This window comes from Fonsecaea pedrosoi, assembly GCF_000835455.1.
Source record: "Fonsecaea pedrosoi CBS 271.37 unplaced genomic scaffold supercont1.3, whole genome shotgun sequence".
Classification (NCBI taxonomy): domain Eukaryota; kingdom Fungi; phylum Ascomycota; class Eurotiomycetes; order Chaetothyriales; family Herpotrichiellaceae; genus Fonsecaea; species Fonsecaea pedrosoi.
In genome coordinates, this window is record NW_013550613.1 from 2,136,597 (window position 1) to 2,157,929 (window position 21,333).

The following is a 21,333-nucleotide window of genomic DNA, read 5'->3' on the forward strand; positions in this document are numbered from 1 at the left end:
GGTAATTTGGTGCAACCAGTAACCAACCAGCCAACCAAGCATGCGAGAACTTTTACCTTGTACTCGGTAGTGTGGGACGGAAATGAGAACGCCAAGCCGTAAAATAATTGTCAGACTAAAAAGCTTGACGAGCATTTCGTAGCATATTACGCCAATAAAGTGTGTCAGACAGTGCAATCACGTCTGTCAGACAGGACTTCCTTTTTTCAATGCCACCCTGAGTTCTTCAAGGTTTACGCTTTCACAAAGCGACCCTCATGCGACATGAACGGCGCCCGAAGTTTGGGTTTCAAGGGGCCAAAAATAAATCGATCAGCCCTGGACGTGCCCGAACAGTTGTACTACTCTCCCGGTGGCCTTGACCTGCCAGTGAGGCATTTGGTCACAACCACACACACCACACACGAGCGCCACTATGGCCTCTACCAGGTCTCTGTTGAGCCTCCCTCCTTGCTCTCTCAAACCAGCATTCCCTCCAAGAGTTCTTCGATACCATCCACCTCTGGGCAGCTCTTTGCTGTCTGAACAGTCCATGGCATTATCAAATCTATCTCCATTGTCGTGATGGATACATTTCGACCACGAGGCTATTCGCGCCTTATTTTCGGCAGTCCGAAGCCTCCCCACGGCTCTGTCCCTGACATTGAACTTGAAAACTCTCGAAATGGATCGAACTGGATACAAGGTGAGCACTCTCCGGGTTCGGCGTTGCTCGTTCCTACAGACATATCAAACCCCGAAGAATCGCGCCATCGGCTAAATACACACTGGAATCCGTTCTTCTTGAGACCTTGGATTCTGATCGCTTTTGCCCTCTTTTTCGTGGCCGTCATTGTTGCTTTGCAAGTGGTGTACACGGTTTCGCAGAACAATCATGGAATTGCGACGAGCAGTGATGAAAATCATTATTTGTGGACTTACGGTCCAACCGCTGTATTTGTGGTTGTTACGGTCCTCTGGCGTCAAGTCGATTACGCCGCAAAATCTATTCAACCCTGGGCAGAAATGGCAAAAGGCCCTCAGCGAGCAGAGAACAGTCTTCTACTTGATTATGTCACGCCGCTCCAGCTCTCGTCGCTCTGGAGATCTCTACGACGCGGTCACTTCGCCGTCTCCTCTAGCATTATTGTCTTCGTGCTGATCAAAGTTATCACTGTCTTAAGCACCGGGATGTTCAGTCTCCAGTCAGTCCAGAGAAACGATGTCCCAACCTCAATGGCTCTCAACAATACCTTTGTTGGTACAGACTTTGATCACGCAGCATCAGTCGACTCGAGGGCTGCGTTTGTAGCCTACGGCCACAAGGCCTACAATATCAGCCTGCCTGTCGGTACAACAGACCAACATGCTGTTCAGAGTTTTGCTCCCAGAGACGGATTTGTCAACGGCAGTCTAACATATTCTGCTGATGTTGACGCTTTCAGCGCCAATCTCAGCTGCGAATCTGGAACACTCAAATACACCATTGCTGCGGACAGACGTAGTAATGCACCGATATCAATGTACTACAACACATCGGTGACACTTCCAGACTGCCAGATATTCAATGCATACCTTGATGCCCCAGATTGGTATTATTTGCAGAACGACACTGCCCATCGATTTGGCTACCGCGCTTCAATTCAGAATGTAACATGCTCCAATCTTCCACCGGACGATCCTACAAGGTTCCGGTTCATGATCGCGGCGACATATTCGGAAGGCTTCAGCCAGAACAATCATACTTTACTAGACTCGTCCAACATCGTCTGCATTCCCTCCTACTCAATCCAGTCGGCCCTAGTCACACTTGACCCTCAGGGGAACGTCCATTCCGTCAATATGACAGGAAATGGGCGTGGACTCAATGGTCTCAGCGCTGTTGACATTGCTGACGGAGTTCTGGCAACGACGCAGCAAGCCAGTACAATTTCCACTTCGACATCGGATAACGTCACCTTGGATGTCTTCACGACTATGATGCAACAAGATACAGTCAACTTCAAGGTCGAAGATCTCCTCGAGCCTTCTTACCTCAATACAACTGCTAATAGGATATACGGGAAAATCGCAGCACAAGTCGCCAATCTTTATCTGCTTTCTGATGCAGCTCAAGATACGAAGCCGGTTGTAGAGGGAACAATTTCGAAGGACGAGAGCCGTCTGATCGCGAGACAGATCCCAATCAGAGTCATGCAAGCTGTCGCTGCACTGATGGTCTTGCTCATTGTTCTCATCTTATGTGTCCGCCCAAGGGGCGTGGTACCAAGGAGTGTCGACTCGATTGCTGCGGTTGCCGCAATTCTTGCTCGTAGCCCGGCACTGGAGGCTCGTCTTCGAGGTACTGGTCACCGAAGCTTGGGTGAGCTTCGCGAGATCCTCGCTCCACACAGGTTCATGACTGCCACAGGATATGAAGATGGTGCCCGAACCTTCTCCATCCAAATGGTCACCGGAGCCGAATCAGGACTACATGGATCACCACCAGACCGCGGCGACTCGGCTCCTCTGGACATCAAATGGACCCGACCTTTCATCCTGCGCAGAATTGGCATGACATCGACTATCTTAGCTTCCATCGCCGCCATCATCACATTGGAAGTCCTTTTGTCGCAATCACAAGCGCATAACGGTCTCGGCAACGTCAGCGACGACAGCGCGACCAGATACTCCTGGTTGTATGTCCCAGTCTTGGTATTTCTTCTATTAGCGACTCTCTTCAACATAATGGACTTTGAGATCGAATTCACCGAGTCGTTCCACGCCCTAGCAAAAGCCGACTGCGAAGCTAGCTCTTCAATGCTTTGGTACCCGCTGAGACACATATCTCTCCACGCCACTTATAATGGTCTCCGGCACAGCCGCTTTGCCTTGACTGCAGCATCTGTATCGGCTGTTCTTGCTCCTCTGCTCACCATCATCGTGTCGGGCCTATTCACCACCAAAGCGACCAGTCAAGGCATTTCGGTCCAGGTTGATGCTCTGGACTGGTTTAATACCACCACATTAGCGATCACTTCCACGAATGTCCCACTCCTCGTCATCGAAGGTAACATGTCATACCCCCAGTGGACGTACTCTGAAGTTGCCATGCCCCAACTCCGCCTCAAAGGCGACAATGCGAACAATCTGCTTGGCCAAAGCGGAACCATATCTGTGGACACACCAGCGATCCGTGGAGCAACGACCTGCAACATTGTTTCTGAGGACCGAATCGTGAATACTACGCTTAGTAGCGGTTTCCTCTCTTCCAACATCAGCACACCGGATGGCTGCGGGAACACAGGCTCTATCGACTCTGCATATATTTGGCTCTCCTCCTCCATGCAAGTCCCAGTAAACACGTCCGGATACTTTGGTTCGACGTTGGTGTTAGGATTTCTTGATAGCTGCCCTACGCTTGCCTTATATTACGGCCACGTCACAGACAACCAAATCGATGACTTCATCCCGGTCCTGTGCACGCAATATCTGGAGCGGGTCCAGGTCAATGCGACCTTCAATCTGCCGGACTTCTCAATTTCCTCTGATCCGGTGGTGCATCCTGGCTCGGCACTCAAGTTTTCCGACTATTATACTGGGTTTCCTACCCTGCAGGTTTTAAACATCACATCGACCGCTGACGAGCTTGACGAGACGTTTAATGCTATGGTTTATGGCAAGGATGGAACCCCGACGAGTGAGCTGTTGGATGGGAGCAAGCTGATTGCATCGTACACGCACTTGTACCGCCAGTACATGGCCCAAGTTGTCAACACCTTCCTCCGTGCAGAATTCTCTACGCTGTCCAACAATGAGACCGAAACTGTGGTCAATCCTCTGCAGGCAGCATATGTCAATCCTCGTCATTTTCGTCTCGTGCAGTCACCGCTGTCCACGCACTTGTTAGTAGGTGTGGTGGGTGTATTGTTGATATGTGCGCTTGTGGTGTTCATTACGAATGACATGCGAAATGTTCTGCCTAAACCTATTGGGAGCATCGCCGCCGTGGCAAGCTTGCTAGCAGGTTCCCGTATCGTGGACCCGAAATCTGGCATGGTTCCCCCGGGTTCAGAATACTGGTCGGATGAGGAATGGGAGAAGAAGGGTATCTGGCAGAGTGAGATGTTTAGGATGGGTTGGTGGAATAAGTTCCAGCAACCGGTCGACTCATGGAGTGGGAAAGGGCTGGACAAGACAACAGTGAGGTTGCGTGAGGGCCAGTTTAATGATTTTAGCGACGCAGAGAGTCTGGAACGTCCTCCGTCCTTCAGGATCGATGCCCGCCCGAAAGCTGAGGGACTCGATCGCCTCTGAATCGCCAAAGGTACGGCGAACGATCTTGGGATAGCGTGAATGAGAACTTCCACAATCTTCAACCCAGCACCTCGCCTCTAGATCCCCTTTTTACGACGCAGCATTCGTCTGACAGTGACAAAACCAATTTGGGGGGTGACTACCTCGAACAATTATCGTTGTGGAGCAAGTGTGCGGAAGCTGAGAGCGAAGCATGCTTCGCCATGTCGCCCGTCAGTTATAGCACATGGATACTGGTTTTGGGTCCCAAGGGCGGCAATTCGGGCATCGTTGAAGGCCCATAGAAATATCCAGCCGGTCCAAGAGGTTTGGGATCATCGAGATCAATGACCATGTCAAACCAGGTATACGGCGCGCGGTCGGCGGAGTTGGTCGCCGTATGTTTTCCGACGTTGGCTTGCAAGGTAGGCTTTGGGACACTTTCCGTTATTCTGGGTTCTTTTGTCTGGTCTTTGCCTTGATTACTGGTCTCTCGCTCGGCCATGTTCTCATGTGGCTCTGGTGTCTGGGTATCTGCTGTCTCTTCCCCAGAACTGATGGGGTTGGGATCAGCATTCTGCCCATTCGCACTCATCTCAACGGGTCGGTTTGGTTCGTCATCAGGCCCCTCGCTTCTGTCATCCTGCTCGTCATGCGCTGAGTCGATTACGTGCGACGCTGGGGATTGTGTCTGATCCTCATCTTCATGAGTAGAGGCTCCGTCGCGTCGCGCTGCAGGATCTTGCTGGGTCTCATCTTCCCCCGAGATATCCTCTGTGTTTCCCGGAGCAGTGTCGGCGGAAGGTAAGTCTTCCTCGTGCATCTGCTGTGAATCCGTCCATTCAGGAACAGACGTCGCTTGACCAGAGTGGAAGAGACCCCATCCTTCTTGTTCCTCCTCCGGCGCGGGAGCTGCTGGCTGCTTTTTTGGTCGCGATGCGGACTGGCCCATTCTAGCATTTAGCCCATTACTACGAGTGTCTTCGACCTCTTCTTGTGATGTATCGGTGGACGAGTAGAACATATTATTCTCAACATTGCCTCATCGCAAGTGCTGCCTGACAACAATATGACAACCATGCGAGGAACAGGGTGTACACGGAGCAGCTCCACCCAGACAACAAACAGGTCAGAGGAAGCAAGAGAATTGGTTTGGCAAGCCTCATGGCACAAACCAACCATCTACGGAATACCAGGTGGCAGGTGGTTCCAAATGGTGCTAGAATACGATAGCCACTTGGAATTCTATACGCACAATTTACAACTTCCGAAGACGTCATCGCACTCAGTTGTCTCCGTCTGATTCGCAGCGCCCTGCAGATGTTAACGGACCCTTCCGTTTCACCTGAACAGCTCACTTGGCTTAAAGTCCTGACCACGTATTTCTCATCGATACGACCCTTCACATGCCAAATGGCTTGTTGAGGCCCAAGGGTCGCAGGGCCTCCAACACACGCTTGTCGGTGTAAAACAAGAAGGTCTAGACTCTCCGGATGTGTGATTGAGTATGCCAGTCACTTGAAGCTCTGATTTCGCCTTGTTCTGACCGACTGCTTTGTCGACAACGGGTGACTTAGTCGTCCACGGCGCAGAAGGATCGGCTCGCAGGTGGCTTCGGAAGCCCTGAAGCGCCCCGACTCGATACCCACTGATCTGCAAGCCCTACCAAGCTCGCAAGGTACTCGCCTAGGACAACCGGACTCGCCCAAATATGTGCTACGTTCCGGCAAAAGTAAGGCAAGAGGAGAAGAGAAAATCCAAATCAGGGTGCTCGTGGCTCATTTTGGCCATTAGTTCTACGCCAGACTCGCTTGTGGCTCCACCATGGGAATGTAGTTCAGTCCGGCTCTTCATCACTCCTCGTTTCTTGTTCCAGAGGCGCCCGGACCAATTCAATTTCCACCACGGCATTTCCCTCAACTTTCCCCGCCAAACCATTGTCATTCTTGTCGAAATAGATGGCCCATCTTTCGTCGCCCTCCTGGACCGCCACGAAACCTTCCCAGCCATTGAATGCTATCCTCCATTCTTCCAACGCTTGACCAGGTACCAGGGTCATTGGGCCGGTCCATTGTGGTTGGGCTTCTGCGCGGATACCATACTGCAATCGGTAGGTGTCCTTGTTGATGAAGATCCAGTTGAGCATGTTTTCGGCATTGATGGTGGTGACGATGCCGTCGTAAGATCTGTCTGGGTATGGAAGGAAGTAGCCAGTGAAGGAATGCTTTTGCGAGACCGCCTTGGGTTCCAGGAACAGGCTTCCGTCATCCAACACCACCCTCATGTCCTGGAACTGCTCTCGACGCTTGGCACTCATTCGTTTTGTCGCCCGGCCATTGAGATGGCATTTCTCTCTCTTGAGCTCAAGCTCGCTCTCTTCTTGTTTCCGTTGACTCTGTTCCTGAAGCTGGATGGTTGATGTGGCGATCAGAGGCACCGTGGCCGCCAAAGTAACTAACGAGAGCACCATTGTTTGTCAGTGCAGGAATGTAAGCCAGGGGTGAAATGCGATGGAGATGGGACTAAGTAGTGGTAGCTAGGGGTGGGTGAATCTAGAGGCGGGTGATGCACCACTTTGATCGGCAGTATGTTGGCGGCCCGAAAGAGGAGGATTTGACTGTCAATCCCGTCAAAGTGGCATTCTGCATGAGGCACCTGACGAGCTGAGGATCCTACTCGTACAAGTGGCTTTTGAGCTGCAGCCTTGTGGTGGAGATGAAGTTGAATATCTTGTATTTGTGGTCAATGGCGGGCGAAGGCTCACTTCATTGTGACGTAATTTATGTGTTGGACGCGTTGGTGGCATTTGCCTGCGCCTGTTACGAGGCGCATCACTGCGCATTTCCGGCATCTTCCTTGCTTCTTTCTCGTTCCTCCCTGCGACCCATGCACCGGTTCACATCTCCATGGTGGTGGTGGAGTCCATCCATTGTGACTTGGAAGCTTTGAAACCTTGGTTCCTGCGTGAGATGGCCAATCGGAGACCTGGCCAGCGCTGGACCGACTGAGCAGCAAGCCCTAGGCGCATTGCATCGACGATATCATGCTTCCTGGAATTGGCAAGAGCTGCTTTGATCCTACCGGTCCAGCTTTCCGACAGATCACCTTACTAAAGGCGTGCCTGGATGCTCAATGCTCAAGCCAGGTACGCCATGAACCGTGACAACCCAGTATCACCGACTGTCGACACTGCTCCGCAAGACCCGGACATCTTTGATGACGATAGCCTCCTCCGACCCGAATTCCACATCTCCAGCCTCTCGAATACAGACCGCCCACCGTCAGCAAGCTCCATTCAAGCCTCAACCCCACTGTAAGTGTCTTTTAACCTGACCATTTCTCGGGAAAGGAGCATTGTGGTTGACCTTGGAAGGATCAAGCGGAAACGGCGCTGGACAATCGTTTCAAGCACCGTAGCACTCATTGATATTCGAGTGATCGCGACTCCTAGCAGAAATCCTCTCGGCCACCTCGAGAAAGATTTGACGATAACTCTTCATCACCCAAGAACAAGTCGCAAGCCAGATTCACAATCTCAGGAGGCCTTGTTTCACCTGCCGACGAAACTTAGCGGATATCGTACAGCTGAAAGCGCGAAGGAACCCAACACACCGCCACACTGATAGCTCGACTGCCAACCGACAAGTCGCCTCAATCAGAGCAATCTCTACCGGGGACTCATCCAGGCAAAGGAAAACAGACACGAACAATGTCAGGCGAAACCAAGGATCTGTAAGTTCATTTTGTCTGCTTTTCACTTGGATCTTTACTAGTTCTAATCATGGTCAATGTAGGAATGACACTTTTGACAACGCCCCAGGAGGTCGCGGTCTGGGGGAGGTCGCTAAGCCCGCCGAGGGTGATGTTGGCGACAGCACTCCAGACTACATCCCCAAGGGCTTTTCCAAGAAGGACATTGAAAATATGGGAGGAAGCTTGAAAGTGCACGTGAGATTGGCCCTTGAAGTGGACATTCGGGTCATTGCCAAAGTCAAGGGCGATATCTGCATTGGCATCTTGTAACAAAGTCAACTGAATGCTTGACACGATGACCGATGCGTTGGGATGGCAGCCAACACCAACTGTTTGGTAGCGTGAATACAAAGTAAGGCACTATCATTCGAGCATTTGCCTGTTTTCGTTGTTCTGTAGAGACCAGTGGGTGTGGACATGTCTATATGTATTGGGGCGCAGCGGAGAGCGGAAAATCCCGCATCATGTTTTGACTTGCTTACCCCGTGGTCATTGCGCCTACAAATTTTCGCCCGCAACATCAGCTCATCCTCATCTGTTCAACTTCACCGTTTGTATCTTTCTCAATCATGGAGTTCATCTTCCTGCCTTGGGTTGAAGATGGCCGCACCAATGACGTCGATAAGCAGCTTCAATCTTCGCGTCGGCACCAGCATACCGCTCTGGCTTCCCATCGAAAGAACCGAGAACTTCGCAGCTTACAACGAAAGAGACTGCACAATATACACCAATCAGAGCCGAATTCCACCTCACCAGGCTCCACCGAGCAGCTCCCCAGAACCCGCAACTTATGGGACATGACGAGGAGCGCAACCCTCCAGATGAGCGATGCCTCTACAACTCAGGATAACACCCCGCCTCCGCCTTCACCGAGAACTCTGCTCGACACCACCCGCTGGGGCTCACTCAACCTTTTTGGTCAACTGGAACTCTCCGCCGAAGTCCAGAAAATATTTGATGACGGTAGGGACTATGTGTCAACGCCGGAGGAATTGTGACTGAGACATTGTTGAAGCCTTGATCCACCAATGGCCGGCCTTCGCCTTGGCCACGCACGATGCCGCGATTACAGAGATTCGAGTAACCGCCATTCGTACTTCGCTGCTGGCTCCACATTGCCTCTTTGCGACAATATATGCAGGCGAATGCTACAGATCTTATTTCGACGGCACAACACCCCACAATGAGATGCTTCAACTTCAGTCAAAACAAGAAGCTCTGAAACATCTTCGACGAGCCATAGAGGACAACGAAGGGGTTGCGTCGGACGAAGTGCTCTGGACCATAACTCTTTTGGCAATTCATGGCTCCGTCCGTACGCGGAAGCAGCCCCGGTTCGCCGCTCCCCTGTACCGAGACAATGAATTCTATTCCAGTTTGGAATTCGAACGGGCTCATTTGCACGCTCTGAGGACGCTCGTCAATCAAAAGGGAGGCTTGAAGAATTTGACACTACACGGCCTGAGCAACATGATATCAATGTAAGTGAGTCCCAAAGGATATACCCCCTCCAGGCTAAAAAGCTTACCACTTCAGGGTCGACACCTTTCATTCTCTAAGGACCCTGACCAAACCGGTCTTTCCCCCCTTTTATCCAGCATCATACCTCGTGGCCTCACTACGAGAGACATGGGATGATGTGGTGGAATCTCGATTCGCGACCTATCAAGACGGTTTTGTCTTTCTGGATGCTCTCCGCGGCGGTCCTCGGTTACATCACATCATTCGTCAAGTCCGAGTCCTTCTCGAGACATTCTCCCTCTGCCTTCGCGATTCCCGCAGAAGTCCAGACTTCATGCTCATGGTCCACGCTCGTCGCGCTATACAGCACGAGGCCTTGCGACTTCGATCAGAAGGAGATTGTTTATTGGAAGTCGCCCGTCTGTCTTTTATTATTTTTGTGAGTTCCTCCCGGTCTCGGTTATGAGGGTCAATGCTGACTCGTAGGTGCGAAAGCTGGCAGAGTTCGCCTGGACATTACCGATCATTGGTGATTTCCACGAAAGGGTGACGAAACTCCTCCTGCAAGCTCTGGAAGAATGTGCTCTTTGTCAACATTGGCAGACACACCATGAATTCCTCTTGTGGGCAACAATCGTGGGCGGACTTGCTGCACGCCAGAGTCCACGCGTTTCGAGCTTTGCTCTCAAACTGCGAGACTCATCCATGGCCATCGACAAGGATTCGTGGCCATACGTCAAAAGCGTATCGCAGAAATTCCTGCCTCTAGAATATGACCTCGGAGACTTGTGTCATAACTTTTGGGATGAAGCCTGTGATTTTCTCATGGAGAAACCAGTTGACGAGGTAGGATGAGGTTCTCCACTCTTACGTTGAATAGTGCTCCAAGCTGCGTCGACCTACAACATCGTCACAGCCAAAATTGCATCAGCGCAAATTCTTCGGCATTTCAATTGTGGCACTCAGCGAAGTGTTCGTGTTGGGACAGCATATACGAGACCCAGGCGGTCAAAGAAGCGGATCCCCGATTTTGTCAGAATTTAGAAATACGATGTCTGTTGACAAGACTGGGACGAAAATGCTAGCCAACTGCATCAACCCGGTTATTACGACGAATCAGAATGACAAGGAATAGCCGACCTTGGCTCTGACGGAAATGCCCCTTCTGCCCTTCAATGCGGGGCAAGACGCGGCGGGTTTGACAGAGAACATCATGCTATACTGCAGGGGCTGCTTTGCCCTCGGCAATAGGCATCTCCGTGAGGTATAAAATTTGTCAGAAACTAGACTCACTCCGCATCATCTAGCAAGGCTCGAGCAAGCAGCAACTCCTCAGAATCAGCCTTCAGCACAAAGCCGGCACACTTGCTATTGGAATTACCCTGGAGGTGAAGCACTTTGCCGAAGCTCGACAGCCCCACGTATGGCTGAGAATCGGAAAAGAGGAAGGCCTAGAACTGAGGCGAAGGCCGATAACTGGATCGGGGTCGAGGATGCCAGGGAGAGGAAGCGGATACAAGATAGATTGGCACAGCGAGCGAGACGTGAGTTGTCGCTTTCTTGATCCTCCTCGTTCCTGTCCACTGAAGCTCTGGGGCACTGGACAGACGGCATATAGTTGTTCAAACGAGGAGCTAATGACGGGCCACTAGGAAATCGCCTCCTCTCGCGGGTGGTTAAAGAAGCCGAAGCCGTCAGTGACAGCAGCACACCCTCTCACCACAGGGAAACTAGTCAGCTCCGACGGACCGAGTCTATCAACCAGACAGCTCCCGGCAAAGAAGTAGTGCCCGGTCCATCACCACGGATACACGCACTCGAGCTTTCGCATTCAACCTTGTCCGTTGTCAGTCCTCGTTTGATGCAACAATCGCTCTATGGAGTGCCCACAGACCATTATTTCCTCTGTTGGCCGGCTTGGGCCATCTACTCAGCCCTAGGTCAGCATGGCCTCATGCAAGGCACAGTATGCGAAGGATCTCACCAAGAAGTAAAGTCACCGCCAGAATATCTGACCCTTCCTGAATCCCTGCGGCCATCCCCACTGCAGCTGGCTGTACCCCATCGACGCTGGATTGATCGGTTCCCTTTCCCTCGGTTGCGAGACAACATGATTTTACTTGGTGGGCTGATTGATCTGGACGACTTTGTTAGGGACTTGTTTGGGATGGCCAGCCTGATTCTTCGACACGAGGTCCGCCGCGCGACCTGGGATCCAGAATCTTGGGCTATCGGTCGTGAATTCTCTGCAAAGTGGGGATATCTGTTCCAGTAACGTGGCACGGTGTTTTCACCATGTACCTGACTTGGCTTCTGTGTCCAATAGGAGGAAGAGCCGTTGCTAAGACATCGCTAATGCCCCACTGTTCACGCCACCTGATTTTGTCAGAATATGGTTCACCATAGGATGCCTCGTCACCACTGGCTGCACACACGCTCGACCAAACGGTTATTCCTGCCCATCGCCAGCACCCGGTGAACTGTCAGAGTTCTGCTTTGACCGCTCTATTACCGCTCGTCTTCCTCACACCCAGCTTTCACGCCAACACGATACTTTGGATTCCCCACGGGGCAGCTTCGGATACCAGCCTCTTATAGTTTCTGAAGCTAGACTAGCTGAAGTACTCATAGCTGAAGCTGCCTCGGTGTCCGGTTATTGTGCGCTTACTTCTGCTGTGTGGAGATTGTATTAGAAGAAGTGAACGATGGCACATCATGGAGAGAATCAACGACTTCGCTATTGAGCTTTCAGCTTCTTGTCACGCTTGCTCCAGTACAAAATGGCGAGACTTACAGTGTATAACATTGTCATCGGCATGATCGTTGCCATTGGCACGTTTGGGTACGGGTATGGCTTTGGAGTGTTCATCACCAGCATCGGCCAACCTGGCTTCTACAAGGACTTCAACCTCGATCGTAAGTGTCCAGGGGGTTTCGAGGTTATGCTATGATGCTAATAGATATCACAGCGACGAGCAAGTATACAGCAAAGTGAGCTTGACTACCCTCCTCCAAGGAAAAGGTCCTGACCCACCCGATCTTCCAGCGTCTTGGGCGCCGTCAACGCCCTCTTTGCGGCCGGAGCTGCCTTTGGTTCTCTCTTTCAAGGCTGGCTGGCTGATTGGATTGGACGCAAAAGGGCACTTGTAGTGTCTGCCTTGTTCTCATTGATTGGCGCCGGATGGACTGCCGGGTCTCCATACTTGGCAATGCTCATCACAATTAGAATCCTACACGGATTTGGTCTCGGCATGTTGATATGTCTCGTCCCATTATACCTCACGGAGGTGTCCCCACCCCATTGTCGTGGACTCATGTCTGGCATGACGGTCATGGGGTTTGGGATCGGATATGTCGCGTACGCTTTGCATCCTTCTGGCCTTCGCACACGTCATTGACATGTTCTAGTGTCGCCTGGGTGTCGGTGGCAACCTACTACGCAGAGAACGCGACCTTGCAATGGCGGTTACCGCTTGCCCTCGCCTGCGTCGGTCCGCTCGGACTCCTCGTCGGAATATATTTCGTTCCAGGTCAGTTTTGGTATCTGTCTCTGTTCCTGAAACGTGTATCTGACACACAAGGATAAAGAATCTCCTCGGTACCTGTGCTGGAGAGGCCGTCACGAAGAGGCGCTCCAAGTCATTCAACGTCTCCATCGCGACCCCGACGACCCGACAGATTCTAGTGCCCAGGCGGAATTCATCCAGATCCGCGCACAGGTGGAAAAGGACAAGGAGCAGAAATCGGGCTATGTCCGCATGTTCACGAAGCCGAGTTGGCGGAAACGCTCGCTTCTCGTGCTCTTTATCATGTGAGCCGAAATTTGTTCAATGATCTCCTCATTGTCTGTATAAGAAACTGACGGGTTTGCGGTAGGTTTGCATCTCAAGCGACTGGTGTAAGTTGCCCGGCGGTATGATAAGTGTTTGTTTTCGGCCTGGCTGATCTTTCCCAGGTCAATGGCATTGCAAACTATTTGGTCCGCATCTTTGGGACGCTGGGCCTCGAAGGTGTCATGCCGTTACTGGTTTATGGTGAGTTTGCCGCATGGAGATGATTCACAATCCCTTCGACAAAAGGCTAATAAGAGGTTACGGCACCCAGCCATTTATGCTATTGTTGGTACCATAGCTGCCTTTGTGGCCTGTTTCACCATGGACAAGTTCGGACGGAGGAGACTTTTCTGTAGGTTTGGAGCTTTTCACCCTGTTGCTCCCCCCGATCGTTAAGGTCAGTGTGATAACCTAACCCTTCTTTTCCAACTTTTAGTGATCGGCTTTCCTGCCCTGGCCGTCAATCTCCTGATCGAAGCTGTGCTCCAACGGGAATATCTAGGAACGGCAAACCAAGCAGGCAACGGCGCCGCGGTGGCCTGCATTTTCCTCTTCATTGTGCTGTTTCAGTTCATCGATGCGCCATCTTTCGTCTGGTGCGCCGAGATATTCCCCACGACGATTCGAGCAAAGGGCATCGGCTTGAGCATGTTTGCCTATTTTGTCGGATTCATCACCTTTTCCACGCCAGGTCCGCTTGCGTTTCGCAACATGTAAGTCAATAAGACCCCAAAATCACCCATCCCTTGCTATCTGCTACCTACACACACCTATCAACTTGCTGTTTGCGCCCCACGAATTTTATTTGGCATCCATTTCGCTGACTAACCTTGTCTTTTACGTATTGTGTGCAGAACCTGGCGAATGTATCTGATCTTCATGGCCTTTTGCATCGTCTGCGAAGTCGTCGTCTACTTTTTCGTTCCGGAAACACGCGGACTCCCCGTCGAGGAAATGGGGACATTGTTTGGCGACGAGGTCGTTTTGCACATGACCCTGGACGGCAGGGGTCTTGTGGAGAAGGAAAAGACTGAAGGTGTGGTGATGGAACAGATCGAAGTCGTCGCAGCTAAAGGCCAGGAAGAGCTGGTCTAAGCCGGAGGTGACAAATAGCGCTGGCGAATCCTGCAGGATGAAATCTGTCCGCCCTTCTTTATTCTAGTCACTCGAGTCACAGACTCTTCTCTCTCTCGTTCTGACTCTTCAGAACAACGTGGAAGTTCGAGGATTCTGTGGGCAGGACAGACCCTGCCATTGTGACAACCAACCTCCGTTTCTCCGTTGTTATGGGCTAGTGCCTGACTCATTCATCATTTGTCGTCTCGCACCATCAATAGGGCTGGCGGGAACCATGCAGAATTTAGACATATCTCATTGAGTGGCTGTTGGGACGCCGTGGTTACCCAAACATGAGTGGACAGTACTGGCGGTACCTAGGTAGGCAGTGAGCGGTATATACTTGGTATACATGTATGTGTAATTGCCGGGTGCCCTCCCAACCCCCCCCCCCCCCCCCCCTTTTTCTCAGCTTTGGGGAGATCCTCTGAACGTTGTGCTGTGATCAACTCCACAGAGTTATCCTGACAGCTTTATAGTCGTAGAGCCACAACACACGCTACTATGCATGCAGGTCCGTACTTTCGTGGCCCCCAACCTGAGCGGCATTCTCATCGTTGATGTCGTCCACGACGTTATCAGGATTTTGCGCTTCACACGCCCCCCCGCAATCTCCAGAATCCTCGCACAACTAACTGCGCAGCAGAGATTCGGGTCACGGAGTACCCTCGTCAGGGAGGGCGTACATTTCGCCGGAAGGAAGTCTTCTCTGGATCGGCGTGGCCAGGAAAGCTTGGCTTTAGAAAAGACTACCAAGCGAATACTTTGTAGTGTCACGGCCCTGCCGAGCCCTCCCCCTGGTATTCACTAGATAATAATCCTGTGGTGTGCCGTCATCATAAATAACTTGGCTCTCTGCCTCTCTGCCTCTTCTTTCACTACTTCCTCGACACCGAGACTCTCAGCTTCAGGCTCCCATACCCGTCAGGAAACGAAGCCACCTTCTCAGTCTGGATCGCCGGCCTCGGGGGTTACCTCGTTTCCTGACAGGCATGGGAGCTTGAACCCAACGACGCATCGAATCCTTCCTCCAGAACCAGGTGACGTAGCTGATGAGATCAGAGTGGTTTTGATACTGTATCGATAAGCCCTGATACAATACTAGTATGAATTGGATAGTATTAATTATCCAGACTAGCGTAGTTATATCTAGCCTAGTCTATCTACATCTAGTCTAGCGTAAAGGCGCTCTCAAATTTCCGCCCCAACCCTTTACTCGGCCTTCTGTTAGTTTTGGCCCCCAAACGCTTCTACTGAAGTATTATGATACTTTCGATAACTTATGATATGCGCTAATACTAGTATTATCATAATACCTTTCGATGGAATCTATCTGAGCAGGATCTTCGATGCTACTTTATTGTTACTGTGCGATAGTCGTTACTGCCAACACCATGCCCACCGCCGTACGAGTCGATGCCTCTGGCTAAGAGCCTCGCCCCATTTCAATACCTGAGGTATCAAAAACCACGCTGGATGAGATGGGTGGCCGCCAGTCTACGATATTACTGTTTGAGTTGGATGCGAAGGTCTCTTCGGTCACAAGAGATAGCTGTCCAGACACGCTGTGCATAAGAAAGCACCCATTGAATTTTATGGTCCGGAAGGCCTCTGGTTACATACCCATATACTGCTCCTATGTAGACATGACGCCACACTACTGAGTTGGTCTGACCAAACGTCATTTAAGGCTGAGGACCCCTATGTTTACATTTTACCATTTCTGGGCCAGGCAGCACTATTATTAGTGTACGCGGATCAGAGACATGAAACCGGCAGGCGCGTCTTTTCAATAGTATCTTTCTCTCTCAAGTGAGGTCACTTCCTCAGGCGTGAACCCGGCACTCAACATGGCTCACTTTGATTTGGTTATAATGCCGACTTCGGACATAAACTACTTGTTGACTCTCTTGAAGATGTCCTTCCCTCTACATTGTCCTCGCCAAGTTTCCGCCCGTCCGCGGCGTCAGAGCAATCAAGCCTGCCAGACGGTCAATTTAATGAGATCAGGGCTCACGAGCAGCCGGAACCGAGTCAACACCTAAATAAAAAGATTTACGCAATACGGGGAAACGTGGTCCAGCTCTCTATCGATGGGCTGATTACCGCTGCCAATACGGAACTATCAGGGAGTCATTTCGCCAACAGCATCGATAGGGCCGTCCACCAAGCCGGTGGAGACGAATTGTGCCAGGCGTGCCGTTCTTTGGGAGGTTGTGAGGTCGGCTCCGTAAAGGCCACGAACGGCCACGGCCTTGCCGCCAGGTGGCTGAGGGTTTTTTGGGAGAATTGTCTCCAGACTCTCAATGTCTCGGGAGAGATCTTCATTTCCAATTCCCCAGGATCCGACCTGGCTTTGAGGTCGGTCAAGCCCGCATGAGAATGGAATTGTTGCAACTGGCGTACATCTTCAGGTGCCCCTCATCTATCTTCTCGTCAAGTGTTTATAGCGAGCGAAGAGTGAATGGTGTGTCGACGGGGGCCGGGTTTCTCTAAAGAGATACGGGGAAGATCTCGTGGCCTGTTGAACCCATTGTGGTGATGTAGATGTGCAAGAATTGTAGGGAAAGGTGTAGAGATAAGGCTGTTGATGGAGCTAGGAAAGAGTAATGGCGTCGTATACGACCGGACAAGAAAAACTCGCGGAAAGAAAGAAGCTGCGGACAAACAAAAAGACAGCCTGTGAGCAGGTGCCAACAGTAGAATCTCTGAAGCTCAAGCGACGGTAGAAAAGTCTGAGTGCTGAATAGGGAGCGCCTCTGAAAGTGTGGGTGCGTCTCAGCAAAAGGACGCCCAGAAATGGGTTGAAATCCTAAATTTCTACAAGTGCAAGGCCTCGGGGGCTCCTGTCGCCGATAAAAGCACGAGGGTGTCCGCCGAGCAGTCAAAGTCAAACTAACAACCTCGAGAGCAATTGCATGGAAATGAGATATGTGGGCCTCAGCTGCCGGAGATCTCGCTCCCTGGGACCCTTCCTGTAAAGGCTGGTGTGCGATGGATTGTCTGTCTAAGTTCTATCGAAGTGCCCAAGGCACCTATCTAGCTATGTGATAGCTGTAGGAAGGCAAGTGCTACAGACATAAGGTGTCATGGGAATCCAAAACACTTCCCGATCATCAGAAGGAGTAGTCTGAGTCACATTTCCTCAAACCTTGGCGGCATGAGTGGGCTTGCTTCCAGGTACTCGACCAAAAGATCTTGCTCCTCTTCGTACACGTCTGCAATATTGTACTCGTCATACTCTTGAGCATCCTGGTCGCCGCAGACCGGGCAGAGGTAAACAGGGGGACGCCCCAATACGGGCTGTGACCAATGGGTACAAGTGATGTTGGTGCCGCCTGCGAGCCAACTCCTCCGCGTCCTCGTCGACACATCCATAGGCCACAATTCGTTATCCGATTTGCACGCGATGCCACGGGGAAAATGCCGGGTCCAAAAGCTCCAGTGTCTTTGCTTTGTCGCCGCCATGCGCTGCGACTGTTCTTCTCCTCTGTATTGACCGAGTCCTCGCGAGCAAGAGACATGGATTGCCGTTGTTAGGAGGATCCTGGCTACACATCGGTCGGTATATTGCTTCTCCAGGTGATGTTTCAGAATGTTGCCGAGTGAGCAATTGTACAGTCTCTCCTTCATCAGAAAGTCGTACTCAGAGCACCAGGTTTCGGCTCTGTCGCCGCGGACGAGTGCGGCACTGGGGCCTTGCATGTCATCGAGAAGATAATCCAGCCAGAGGTGGAAATTGTCCTCTGCGATGCCAATCATGTAATCGTCATCGTCTTGTTGACCGTACAGGCCAAAAGGCTTCCCCTCCGCAGTGAGTCGGTCCACTTCTCTCATCAAGGAAGCGACGTCTTTCGGGGGTGCATCGACTTCACCGGGGAAGTCAAAACTGAGTGACGCAACACCCCGGACTCGGAGAAAAGCTGTCATGATGATTCCAAGATCGGAATGAATCCCACCGTGTTTGATCGGCGTCGTTTCCATCTCCGGGTCCCAGTACCCGAAGCTTGGAACGCTGTGGTTCCAAACCCGTCGCTCAAGAGAAGGCTGAAAGGAAGTCCATTTCTTGTCTTGTCCCTCCTTTCCCCGGAATTGGACGATCATGGGTGGAAGAAGAGCAGTCTTGCTACGACGACCTCTGGGTACTTGAATATTTGTCATAGTCATGGGTGCCTCTGCGGTTTTCCATCTGGGCAACAACGCCGCCAACAACCCCGTGGTCTGCTTCCAAGCCCTGACCAGTTGGCCCGGATCATCTGGATCTGGTGCGTCGATGAAGATCTCGATCCTCTGAAAGAGGTCGGTCGGCATGTATTCGACGATGCTGACGTAGTCAGGGTGTGGGGAGGCGGCACAGACCACGCGGCCGTTTTGGCCGAGTATGTCCACCAGGGAGTCGGTTGCGGATGGGTCGATGACGAAGGAGAGAACGAAATTTTCGTAGAGAAGAGGGCGGAACGCGGTATAATGCTGCTTGTTGGCGTACAAGAGGCTGACGGAGCGGTTCTTGATGCACTCGCTGAATATCTGGGTCCGGATTTCCCACGGCATGATACTCTCCCATGACCTGGCGAAAGGGGGTGGTAAGGTGGATTCTGAGCCGGATGCCATTGTATGAATGAGTTGATGGAATCAATCCACGATGGATCGTTGCAGATACTACTAGGAATGATAGCCGTGTTGGTGATTCAAAGAGCTTTAAGTCCTGGAAGGCAGAGGACGTGAGGTCCTCACTGTGAAGTTACGGGAAGGGTGACACAGTGAGAAGGACCTTGTCACATGCGCACATTCCGTCTTCCACATTCACTCCTTCCATGTTCCAGAACGTACTGTCACTGCCACCCTTCATCCATCTCAGGTTTCCCTACATGCCCTCATCACGGATCGACCTTACGCACGGGTGACTTGACAGCGCGGCCAATACTTTACGTCGAGGTCCTCACTATCGTTCACAGCCCTTATCTAATCCTCTCGGCGCTTGATTTCAGGCACAAACAACCATGTGACACCCACGGCGACCACCAAGCCGACAACGATAGGCTGCATTACTTTGACACCTGCCCGAGTCGCGACAATGCCCGTTATTGCTGGGAATATTGAACCCCCCGCTTGAGCAGTGGTAAAGATGAACCCTGAAGGTGTTTAGCCCAAATGCGGGTGGTGACGAAATTGAAGTCTGGACGTGGTCGGACTCACCAAGTGCCGTTGGCCGGATGCGTCTGGGGAACAACCTTGAGGCGACAGAAATACCCTAGCGAGAGATTGTTACTGGGTGCCCCCAAAGGGATCAGTGAAGAGGAGGACGTACCGCGGCGAAGAGCGGACCAAAGAAGAAACCAAAGATTGAAATGGCGACAATGTCGACGACAAGATTCGGCACAAGCCAGAATATCAACTGCATCGCGAGCATGAGAACGCTATACAAGAAGAGCATGCGTCTCTCGCCAAATTGAAACGTTGGCTCTGCAAGAAGCAATCGACCCAAAAATACACCACCCGCTTGCCCAGCCGGAACATAGCCCATTTGCGCAAGATTGCCGTGACGCACTTTGACGAGGAACTCCACGATCCATCCCGAAGCCGTAAGGCCAGCTCCCAGAGCAAAGAAAAAAAATATACTCAACAGCCATACCCCCCTCGTTTGCAGCGTCTCTTTGATCTTCTGGGTCGCATCTTTCCCGTGGCTGGAAGCGTCGTCCTCCTGCTCTCGCTCCTGCTCTCTCGGTAGTAGACGTAGAGAGTCCGAAAAGACGTAAAGTACTGCCAAGAGATTGAGCACGCCGAGTCCAAGCAGGAAAATGAAGAAGTAAGCCCATTTCAACGGGACGTGGGAAGCAACAGCGGTTGCAACGAACGGTGAGACGAGACACCCAAGCGAATACATGGCATGGATAAAACCCAGCCATCGATGAGCTCCTTTGACAGAGGAGACGAATGTATTCGAGTGCGAATCTTGGTATGCTGTTCCTAGCGCTTGGAGAAAGTATGTGGCGGCGAACAAACCAAACGGAGGTGTCCAGAAGCGAAGGATATGCGCCAGAAGCTGCAATGATGCGCCAATTGCAAGTATGGCGCCGAACCCGACCCTTTGAAGTAGATGGCTGTTCGAGGCTGCGGCAACAAGCCAGCCAAGGAACGTAACAGCGTAGCTGTGCAATACGCTGCGTTAGCAAAGAATGCTGATGTGATTTTGAATACAAAAAGCCGTAAATTCGAGTCAATCATCGCTCAGGATTTTACTCACATGATCGCAATTGCATCCATGGAAATATCATAGGTCCTCAGTATGTACGGAATCAACGCCCCCAGACAGCCATCACTGGCGCCAGAGAAGAAGAATGAAAATGCCGCGCTCGTGAGCTTGAGTATTGTGCTTCGTTCCAAGCATCCATGTCGTACATGCCGCTCTCGATTGTCAGGGGAGGACTCGCCAGTACATCGGAACTCTATCTTTCCTGTCTTCTTTGGAGCAGAATCAACGTTTGAGAGAGATAAAAGTTCGACATCGGGTGTTGCTTGATAGGCCTCAGGACGAGGAGCAGTGTTGACATTGGTAGGGATGATAGCAGCGGCTGTCGACTCTGTGAATGTCATGGCAGCAGTATTGATGTGAAGCCAGCCTGGGACCGTTTGAAATTTACCAAACGTGAAAATTGGTCAACACCAACAACACAATCTCTGGCTGGGAGTTGTATTTGAGGAAAGAAACAATGATTCAGAATCGCGGGGCTTTGTGCAAAAGTGGTTTCTCATTTTGAAAGACCTACTGCTGTCCCTGCCCTTTGGAGAATTCCGGAACTCACCGCAATCCACGCTTGCTTTACTTCTCCCTTTTCTAAATTTGGGTTGGAGTCCCTTGGACAACAGGTAATCCCTGCATCTTCTTCCCCGCCATGACTTCTGGTGAAGCTGTGAC

General features: G+C 51.5%; 9 protein-coding genes across 9 annotated transcripts; 5 read left to right on the forward strand and 4 right to left on the reverse strand.

The window, feature by feature from the left end:
* Nucleotides 1–564: 564 nt before the first annotated feature.
* On the forward strand, nt 565–4,275 carry Z517_04674 (uncharacterized protein; the record flags this gene model as incomplete). Its single annotated transcript, XM_013430002.1, has 1 exon — nt 565–4,275. One exon carries the CDS (start codon nt 565–567, stop codon nt 4,273–4,275), a length of 3,711 nt encoding a protein of 1,236 aa, XP_013285456.1.
* A 217-nt stretch (nt 4,276–4,492) lies between these two features.
* Nucleotides 4,493–5,278, reverse strand: Z517_04675 (uncharacterized protein; the record flags this gene model as incomplete). Its single annotated transcript, XM_013430003.1, has 1 exon — nt 4,493–5,278. The coding sequence occupies one exon, from the start codon at nt 5,276–5,278 to the stop codon at nt 4,493–4,495; it is 786 nt and encodes a 261-aa protein (XP_013285457.1).
* Nucleotides 5,279–6,091: 813 nt separating this feature from the next.
* Nucleotides 6,092–6,724, reverse strand: Z517_04676 (uncharacterized protein; the record flags this gene model as incomplete). Its single annotated transcript, XM_013430004.1, has 1 exon — nt 6,092–6,724. The coding sequence occupies one exon, from the start codon at nt 6,722–6,724 to the stop codon at nt 6,092–6,094; it is 633 nt and encodes a 210-aa protein (XP_013285458.1).
* Nucleotides 6,725–7,406: 682 nt separating this feature from the next.
* On the forward strand, nt 7,407–7,877 carry Z517_04677 (uncharacterized protein; the record flags this gene model as incomplete). The annotated part of the gene is made up of 2 exons (XM_013430005.1): nt 7,407–7,567; nt 7,628–7,877. The coding sequence occupies 2 exons, from the start codon at nt 7,407–7,409 to the stop codon at nt 7,875–7,877; spliced, it is 411 nt and encodes a 136-aa protein (XP_013285459.1).
* Nucleotides 7,878–7,963: 86 nt separating this feature from the next.
* Z517_04678 (uncharacterized protein) lies at nt 7,964–8,277 on the forward strand (the record flags this gene model as incomplete). Its single annotated transcript, XM_013430006.1, has 2 exons — nt 7,964–7,986; nt 8,049–8,277. The coding sequence occupies 2 exons, from the start codon at nt 7,964–7,966 to the stop codon at nt 8,275–8,277; spliced, it is 252 nt and encodes an 83-aa protein (XP_013285460.1).
* A 299-nt stretch (nt 8,278–8,576) lies between these two features.
* On the forward strand, nt 8,577–11,743 carry Z517_04679 (uncharacterized protein; the record flags this gene model as incomplete). Its single annotated transcript, XM_013430007.1, has 6 exons — nt 8,577–8,970; nt 9,023–9,488; nt 9,544–9,907; nt 9,955–10,314; nt 10,776–11,012; nt 11,087–11,743. 6 exons carry the CDS (start codon nt 8,577–8,579, stop codon nt 11,741–11,743), a joined length of 2,478 nt encoding a protein of 825 aa, XP_013285461.1.
* A 505-nt stretch (nt 11,744–12,248) lies between these two features.
* Nucleotides 12,249–14,396, forward strand: Z517_04680 (uncharacterized protein; the record flags this gene model as incomplete). The annotated part of the gene is made up of 10 exons (XM_013430008.1): nt 12,249–12,384; nt 12,438–12,459; nt 12,515–12,826; nt 12,877–12,998; nt 13,057–13,279; nt 13,345–13,366; nt 13,424–13,502; nt 13,573–13,653; nt 13,738–14,014; nt 14,156–14,396. 10 exons carry the CDS (start codon nt 12,249–12,251, stop codon nt 14,394–14,396), a joined length of 1,515 nt encoding a protein of 504 aa, XP_013285462.1.
* Nucleotides 14,397–17,552: 3,156 nt separating this feature from the next.
* Z517_04681 (uncharacterized protein) lies at nt 17,553–19,028 on the reverse strand (the record flags this gene model as incomplete). The annotated part of the gene is made up of 1 exon (XM_013430009.1): nt 17,553–19,028. The coding sequence occupies one exon, from the start codon at nt 19,026–19,028 to the stop codon at nt 17,553–17,555; it is 1,476 nt and encodes a 491-aa protein (XP_013285463.1).
* Nucleotides 19,029–19,379: 351 nt separating this feature from the next.
* On the reverse strand, nt 19,380–21,011 carry Z517_04682 (uncharacterized protein; the record flags this gene model as incomplete). The annotated part of the gene is made up of 4 exons (XM_013430010.1): nt 19,380–19,549; nt 19,614–19,668; nt 19,726–20,566; nt 20,662–21,011. The coding sequence occupies 4 exons, from the start codon at nt 21,009–21,011 to the stop codon at nt 19,380–19,382; spliced, it is 1,416 nt and encodes a 471-aa protein (XP_013285464.1).
* Between the last annotated feature and the right edge of the window lie 322 nt (nt 21,012–21,333).